This window comes from Homarus americanus, unplaced genomic scaffold (genome assembly GCF_018991925.1).
Source record: "Homarus americanus isolate GMGI-L3 unplaced genomic scaffold, GMGI_Hamer_2.0 scaffold31037, whole genome shotgun sequence".
In the NCBI taxonomy this organism is placed as follows: Eukaryota; Metazoa; Arthropoda; class Malacostraca; order Decapoda; family Nephropidae; genus Homarus; species Homarus americanus.
The window spans coordinates 20,686,640-20,695,868 of NW_024722227.1; the positions used below are offsets into that span (position 1 = coordinate 20,686,640).

At 39.1% G+C, this 9,229-nt stretch overlaps 1 protein-coding gene across 2 annotated transcripts in view; it reads left to right on the plus strand.

The window, feature by feature from the left end:
• Positions 1 to 7,719, plus strand: part of LOC121862413 — a 100,909-nt gene extending 93,190 nt beyond the window's left edge. Inside the window, exon 5 of one of the 2 annotated variants that reach the window (XM_042360688.1) lies at positions 7,413 to 7,719. In XM_042360688.1, coding sequence (XP_042216622.1) covers positions 7,413 to 7,432 — 20 coding nt within the window. In that variant the 3' untranslated portion in view covers positions 7,433 to 7,719. Of the gene's footprint in view, positions 1 to 4,894; positions 5,176 to 7,412 lie in introns of those variants that run through there. The other variant, XM_042360687.1, reaches the window with a different exon arrangement.
• Positions 7,720 to 9,229: the final 1,510 nt, after the last annotated feature.

Consider the following 9,229-nt stretch of genomic DNA (forward strand, 5'->3'; position numbering starts at 1 on the left):
AAATTTCAGTGGAAATGTCTTCAGTTTCAAAAGACCAGGTATGATTTTACTCGGTTGGGACTGTAGAAAAAATCACAAAATCTAGTCATCATGCTCAAGGATGTAGTCCATGAGATTACAAAATTCTGTGTCTTCTTCATCCTCATCTGTCTTCTTTGGGACTTATCACCACATCCACCAGCTCTTGTGGCATGACGGTACCTGTCCACTTGAACTTCCAATTTTCCTTCTGTAAGTTCCCAACCATGAGCTTCTGGTGTAGTCATAGCTTGGGTTGATTTGGCTGACTGATTCCAAATATGAGCTTGATAATTAGCCCTTTTGATGTGCATTTTCAAGGAATCCCTGCAAGGAGGAAGAGGGCTCATGTCCATTCCATCGCAACTTGTCAGCAATGCTCCGTGTTTGCTACTGAATCATTCTTGGAATTTCTTATGCCTCAGTTTGTTCAATTCAATTTCAATATTTATTCCTTGATATAGGAAGCAGGATTCTAGTGCTGTCACTAGGTACCCCTATACAATAACACCAGAAGCATCTGGCAAGTGTCACAAGTACAGTGGTCCCTCGGTTAACGAACACAATTCGTTCCAGAAGGTCGTTCGTTAACCGAAAATTTCGTTAACCGAAACCATTGTTTCAGTGGGATTTTGGGTAATTGGTTCCAGCTCACCGAAAATTACATACAATGTAAAAATAAATGCCGTAAAGTACACTTACTTTGAGGTGTGTATGTAGAAGGCTCCTGGTTGATGATGATGATGATGATGGGAATCACAAGTGGGGGTGGAGGAGAAGGGAGAAGAGAAGGAAGTGGGGGTGGAAGAGAAATCACCCCATGCTTCATGCCATCATTTCATCCATAAAATTTTAAGTTCACTAGGTGTAATTCAAGATTATTTTCTTTAAATCAACACTGCACTATATATTGTCAATATGTAAAATAAATTTCAGAATGACCAATACAGTACAGTAATTGTACTGTAAAAACGTAAAAATAGTTCTCCGTCAGGGGGTTGTGGAGTGGTGGTCCAGCAGGCGTTATGGAAGCGTTGTGTGTGGGGACATCTTAGGAGGTAGTGGACAAGGGTGCGGCTGTCGGGTCTTCTGCATAATGCACAAGAGCGTTGCTCAGGGGATGCGGGGATACCAATCTCCCAAGCAAAGTCATACCCAATGATGATACGGGCAGCAATCACATCCATTTTCCGCGACCCTATCCCATAGACATACGAGAGGTCAGAAAGTTTACGGAGGACATCGTACCAAGTGGGCGGGGAGTCCAGGGGGATGGCTGCTTCCCGAGCTTTCTCTGTTTGTGGCGAATTTGGGTTATAAGCTGTAAAAGTGTTCGAGGAACAACATTGTCAGGTGTGGCCTTGTCACAACCAGTTTTGGCAAGGCCATCTGCTGCCTCATTCCCCAAGATAACGACATGACTGGGTACCCATAGGAATGTCACAGGACGGCCTGCATCCTGAAGTGTGGATGTTAACCCTCGTATTCGGAGGATGAGGTCCTGATTTTCCCTTGATCCAAATGCGATTCCGTCGAGAGCAGACCTGGAATCGCAGCAGACAAGCAAGGGGCAGAAACCATCGGCTTCTTCCTCAACGAGAAGGATAGCAAGGAGGGCTATCAGTTCAGCCTGAGTGGAGGATGCCTCGTCAGAAACTCTGAGAGAAAGTTTGATAGGCTCAAGGGGAATCAGGGCGAGAGATGTAGACACCAGCTTCGGCCCTACCTGTAGCTGGGTCAACAGAGCCATCAGTGTAGAGGACGACCCTACCTGGGGACCAGTGGGAAAATCCTGGAGAGGTGGTATTTGCAGAGAATAACAGGATTCATGTGGGATTTCGGGAGCGGTCCACCGAGGGCAATCACTTCAGGTTGAAAATCCAGCCAGGGAGAAGAAGACGAACCAACAGCAGGGAGTGACAACAATATCAGGCAGGAGGTCGTGTTCCTGAAGGGCTCGGATGAGTGACCCTCGCCACTGTCTTCTAGATCAGTGGTTCTTAACCTTTTTTGAGTCACAGACCCCTTTGAGAATCTGGTGAAAGCTATGGACCCCCTTCCTAGAAAAATGCACATAAGCACATAAACACAACTTTGCATGCAATGAATATACAGTCAACCCTCACTTTACGCGGTCCCACATTCCGCGTTTCCACGTTTACACGGTGCCCTGCCAGAACCCAGGATGCTCACATGCCGCGGTGGGTGTACCCCTTTACGCGGGTGAAGTATAATTTTTTTATTTAGCTCATAAAATTCATACAAATTATCCGGCCAGAATATAATTTACATTGCTGGAATTCTTTCAATTTGATGATCATTTTGAATATAAACATCATAGATTTTGCATTAGACATACAAATTTTAGATATAATGTTTACTCTGAGTAAATATGTTATCTTTTGTGCAAAATATGACATTTATATTCAAAATATTCCTGGTCTTACAAGGAATCCAGCAATGTCAATTATATTATCCTAACTTTAGTCTGATTTATTATTTATTACTAAAAAGGTAAACAGTCTGGTATTCCCACACATTTATCTGGCAGGGAGGGTTGGTGGGGGGTGGGAGGGAGGGAGGGACCGGCGACCGACCACCTGGCACGTGTGAAGAATATTTTTTTTTTTTATTAACTGAAGATATTTGTTTTAGCTCATAAAATTCATACAAATTACCTGGCCAGAATATAATTTGCATTGCTGGAATTTTTACAATTTGATGATCATTTTGAATATAAACATCATATATTTTGCATTAGACATACAAATTTTAGATATACAGTACAGTGACCCCTCTTTTAACGAACTCAATCCGTTCCAGAAGGTAGTTCGTTAACCGAAAAGTTCGTTAACCGAAACCATTGTTTCAATGGGTTTTTGGGTAATTGGTTCCAGCTCACCGAAAATTTCCTAAATTCAACAAAAATGGTAGAAAAGTTCACTTACTTTGAGGTGTGTATGTAGAAGGCTCCTGGATAATAATGATGATGATGGGAATTAGAATGGGGGTGGAGGAGGAGGGAGAAAAGAAGGCATTGGGGTGGAAGAGAAGTCACCCCATGGTGCCATTTCACCCATAAAATTTTAGTTCTCTTGGTGTAATTCAAGATTATTTTCTTTAAATCAACACTGCACTGCATTATATATCGTCAATATGTAAAATAAATTTCAAAATGACCAATAATTTGCTTGAAAACACAGAAAAAAAGCGTTCAGTTGAAGAGTCTCAAGCAAGATGTTACCTCCAGTGAAAACAGAGAGACTAACACCTGTTTGCTGTGTTAAGAGGCTGGATGCTGCGCATTAAACTAGTCACTTTACCTTCAATTATGTTAAATAATTGTTAAAATGACTAAAAAATTGAATATTAAACTTTTAAAATTATTGAACAGTATAAACTTCTTGATATTTACTAAAATAGTAAGGAATTTAAGCCCTAGAACCGATTAATGTATTGGCGGACTGATACTAAAGCTGGTTGCCCAGTCAGTGCAAGCGAAAACATGTTGAGGTCGGTTCGTAAGAAATTCGTTAACCGAATTTTTGTTCGTTAACCGAATTGAAGATCCTTATGGAAGGCAGTTCGTTAACCGAAATTTTGTTAACCGAGGCTTTCGTTAAACGAGGGGTCACTGTAATGTTTACTCTGAGTAAATATGTTATCTTTTGTGCAAAATATATGACATTTATATTCAAAATATTCCTGGTTTTACAAGGAATCCAGCAATGTCATTATGTTATCCTAACTTTAATCTGAGTTATTATTTAATACTAAATGTTAAAATCTAGTTTTTTCACCCAACCTTTCTCTTGAAGGGAGGGCTGGTGGGGGGTGGGGGGGAGGGTTGGGACGGACCGACCATCTGGCGTGGTTGGAAGAGGGGGGGAGGCAAGGTGGGGTACTTTGATTGACAGATAGTGTCGTGAAGAATATTTTTTTTTTTTATTAACTGAAGATATTTGTTTTAGCTCATAAAATTCATACAAATTACCCGGCCAGAATATAATTTACATTGCTGGAATTCTTACAATTTGATGATCATTTTGAATATAAACATCATAGATTTTGCATTAGACATACAAATGTTTACTCTGAGTAAATATGTTATCTTTTGTGCAAAATATATGACATTTATATTCAAAATATTCCTGGTCTTACAAGGAATCCAGCAATGTCAATTATATTATCTGACTCCTTGGGGGTCCATGGACCCCAGGTTAAGAACCCCTGTTCTAGATGGAGGTCGGCCTCGGACAGCAGGAGTCAAGTTGGCTTGGACATAGTTGCCCCAAGGATCCCGTAGAATGGAAATGGTAGTTTTTAGGTAAAACTCCTGGACACAATCCTGTAAGGGGGAAAGACCAAGTTCGGTATACAGTCAGTCCTCAACTTACGGCGGGGTTAGGGACCAACGACCAGGTCATAAGTCAAAAATGCGAAAATAATACATAGAAAATCTAAAATGGGTGTTTCTTTTTCTTCTCAGCACCTTGAGAACTCTCACTTTTACGCTTGCCAGCCATATTAAAGGGAATTACTAATGAAAATTTTGTCAGTACACAGTGCGATCACTAACGTCGGGACTCGAAAATACATAATTTGAAAAATATTTTATACAACTGCGGCGGTCGTATGTCCGGGTGGTAGTAAGTCAAGGAGTACCTGTATATTGTTATGCCGAGGTATAATTTAGTATTATAATTTTTGTGAACTCGGTGTTTTGACTTTTCTATTTCAAGTAGCAGTTATTTTTGCAAGTTTTGGGAGATTTTCTTGTATATATTGATGTATTACTTATGTAAGAATTTTGTAGAATGTATTTCATCATTTTTGCAATGATTTATTTACATATTGAAAGTCTATATCATTCTAGAACTCTCCAGGCGTAACTCGTTCCGACCTGCAGCGCCTGGATGTTGCTAAAATGCTCAAGGCATCTGACGAGCTGTATGGAAACACTCACAAGCTGCCTAGGGAGTAGTCATCCATTTCTGTTTAGAGTGTGAAGTACAAGTCTTGTGACAGCTGAAGATAAGTGTGTGCAAGTACAGTATTGTGGAATTGTTGTGAGCAATAAAAAGTGGAAAGACTAAGGAATTGTACACTGGTAGTGTGCTGACTATACAGTGACCCCTCCGTTAACGAACTCAATCCGTTCCAGAAGGTCGTTCGTTAACCGAAAAGTTCGTTAACCGAAACCATTGTTTCAATGGGTTTTTGGGTAATTGGTTCCAGCTCACCGAAAATTTCCTAAATTCAACAAAAATGGTAGAAAAGTTCACTTACTTTGAGGTGTGTATGTAGAAGGCTCCTGGATGATGATGATGATGATGATGGGATTTAGAATGGGGGTGGAGGAGAAGGAAAAAGAGAAGGCATTGGGGTGGAAGAGAAGTCACCCCGTGGCGCCATTTCACCCATAAAATTTTAGCTCTCTTGGTGTAATTCAAGATTATTTTCTTTAATTCAACACTGCACTGCATTATATATTGTCAATATGTAAAATATATTTCAAAATGACCAATAATTTGCTTGGAAACAGAAAAAAAGCGTTTAGTTGAAGAGAGTCTCAAGCAAGATGTTACCTCCAGTGAAAACAGAGAGACTAACGCCTGTTTGCTGTGTTAAGAGGCTGGATGCCGCTCATTAAACTAGTCACTTTACCTTCAGTTATGTTCAATAATTGTTAAAATGACTAAAAAATTGAATATTAAACTTTTAAAATTATTGAATAGTATAAACTTCTTGATATTTACTAAAATAGTAAAGGAATTTAAGCCCTAGAACCGGCTAATGTATTGGCGGACTGATACTAAAGCTGGTTGCCCGTCAGTGCAAGCTTAAAACATGTTGAGGTCGGTTCAGAAGAACTGTTAATCAATTTTTTTCGTTATCCCAATTGAAGATCCTTCTTATGAAGGCAGTTCGCTAATCTAAATTACGCTAACCGAGGTGTTCATTAAACTAGGGTCACTGTATATTATACGTATGAGAAGCCCAGTTGTGAAGATATACTTTAGAACGTATATATTGTACCTAATTGAGTAGCCCATTTGTGAAGACATACCCTGTGAACAATTTTGTGAAGATCTAGTGACAACTAAAAGAGAATACAGTGCACAAGTGTGTTTCTGTGACCTCGCGGGAATTCTACCTGCCTGTTGTTGCATGTTCATCGATACCGACCGCCGGGAATTTAACAGACTGGTGGGACAGCCAGTGGTAATTCACTCCATTACCCTTGTGATATATCTATTGTAAACGCCTTGGTTAAGGACGCTCAGGTGACGGGCACCAAGGAATGATGAAACCCGCTTTTGGACGTTATCCAATATTTATTGATGTGATCAAACCTCCAGAGGAGAAGGCATTCATAATATTACATGGTGATCCATCTAATACAATTACTGGATACATAATTAGTTAGTGTCAACAATTTTTAATTACAATTCTATTAAACATAGTGACACACAAAGTTCATAACTCTATTAATCTTAGCTACACTTCATTCCGGCATTGTCTTATTACCTGTGATAAGGCAGAAACGAAAAGTATAATTAGTCAACAATATTTCAGTACTGGGGTATGTCATCACTAATGCTGTTCTGATAAGTGTGGGTCAATGCTAACCAGTATGGTGTTCTAAGGGACAATAGTATTCGCATAAATTTTCCTGTGTCAAATTCTCGGACAGGACTGTGAGCCAGTGTTCACTAGTGCGAGCAGAGGGCTGGTCTTCATAGCATCACTAGAGAGGATGATCTCCCTCATGGTGGGGAGGGCAGCACTGCCACCCAAGGCTGGTAGACCATCCACTCAGCAGAACCAGGATTTGTCTGTAAACATTTATACATCTGGCGAGGTCACAGGTCGAAAAGACTTAATGCAACACACGCCAGCATTCAGAAGTTGAAACCAGCTGCACAATATCTACTGCTTCTTTATATACGCATCTGACTGCTGGTGTGTAACCAGTGGTGGAAGTTGAGAAGCGTGAAAGGGGTTCATAACAATATATTTTCAGTCTTTTTGCTGCCATAAACTCACATCTCCTAGTTTGGTATCTTGTTTTTCTTAGCAACTTCCCTGTTTATAGGTGCTTTAGTTGAGCTTGTAGGATTACATCTCCATTTTTCTGGCTTTCTTGGATTTCTGGAGGTTAGTACTGTACAGTAGTACTGGGTATACTATTCATACAAGTTTAAAGTTATTCGATGGCCTTGGTCAACTCCAATATAATTGCAGAGCCAATCCTTTTATTTATTTTTTTCTTATAAGTCTTGGTGCTCCTTTTCATTTACAGTAGTGTATATTACAGTATGGAATATTAGTGATAAATAAGATCATATATAAAGACATTTTGTACACGTATCATTTCTTTATGCACACAGATGTTCACTTGCTCCCCTGAGTTGATCCAAAATGATTTTGAATGCCTACCCTCACAACCAATAAGCAGTGGCATCAAGCTTTTTCTGTACAATGTAGATGATACAAAAGTAGAGTGGGCCAACAGAGATGGTGCGGGCACTGTATCCTGTGCAAGGGTAAATAGTCCTTTGTTTTATGTATTTGTAGGCTTTTATTTTTTATTTTACAGCAACATAATTGTCTTATGTCTCAAAAATACCATTTTTCAGTTTGTCTCAAATTGGGGAATGTGTATTTCTTGGTGTTGTTGACATTTAATAAACTTTTAATTTTTTTTTTTTTTATTGTTAACATTGTTTTCATGGGATCTACCTTTTACAAAAATATTACACATTATCTTGCTTCAGCATTTCCATCTTTTCTGTGTGTCCTGTATTTATAAGAGGCTTTTTGATTAAAAAGAAATTTATATAGGTTTTGCCTTTATTGTGTGAATAAGACCATTTTTAATTGTAATTTATTTTGAAGCACAGCTGTGGGTTTGGGGATACCTACCTCACAATTACTTCGTCCATGATCAGTATATATTTATTTAATTTTTGCCTATCATTTGAGCCATCCTGATGTCTTGAGACATACTTATACACTGTTGTTCCTGCAGAAAATAATACACTGGCTTTTGGCATTTAAAGGAATCAGTTAAGTCCTAAGGGGCAAAGATCTGGTGGATGCCTTAGCAAAACAATGATACACTTATGCAAAATTGAGGCCAAACATCTGGACATCTCCTCCCAGCATCACTAGTACTGACAACACTGACCTGCCAAGTTACACCAAGAGGAAACTGCCAAAGTGCAATTTTAATTAAGAATGTAAGTTCAGTAGCAGTTTCCAGAATCCTGTTTACTACTTACCATCATCAATCTATTTCTCTCCCAGATCATTTCACACATTATTTACCTATTTTACCATTCATTTAACCCAGTATATATCCATAACTCTACACTCCCCAAGTAACACCTCAACAATTGTCACACTCCCCAGTGCATATTTCAACATCCTTACATTCCTCCCATTATACTAACACTATAACTTTTGTACCCTGGGGAAAACTAAGTTGGGGCTTACCATTAATTTTTAGCCGCATAATTACATTAGAGATTCAATAGATCCTTGACGATGCAAGATTTGTTGTGATGCATTTTAAATCAGATTGGCAAACAAGCAGAGAACCCTTTCTTTATTATATATTTGTCTCTCCACATCAACTTGTTCCCATCTAATATTCAAGTTTCTTATACCCCTTCAGCCAAGCATCCTGGCATCACTGTATGTCTACCTATACAATATATCAAAGTGTTGTACAACTTCACAGATACTATATTCTGTAAAGGATCATAATACTGCTGGGTTATGGTGTAAGTGCAATTAACCAAAATTATTAATATCTCAGAGGGGTTTATCCCAAACTCACCTCGCACTAGATCAATGGTTCTAACGCTTTTGGAGCTACAATCTAACTCTCCTGACCCTCCCATGATAAACCTTTGAGTACATAGCACCCACTCCCTATGATAAACTCCTTTTGAATACATAGCACTCCCCTCCATATAATAAACCTTGAATACATATACCTCCTCCTGTTCCTATGATAAACCTTTGGAATACATAGCACCCCCTGTTCTATGATAAACCTTTGAATACATAGCACCCACCTGTTCCTATGATAAACCTTTGAATACATAGCACTCCCTCCAAATGATAAACCTTGAATACATAGCACCCCCCCATTTCTATGGTAAACCTTAAATACATAGCACTCCTCCCTATGAGATAA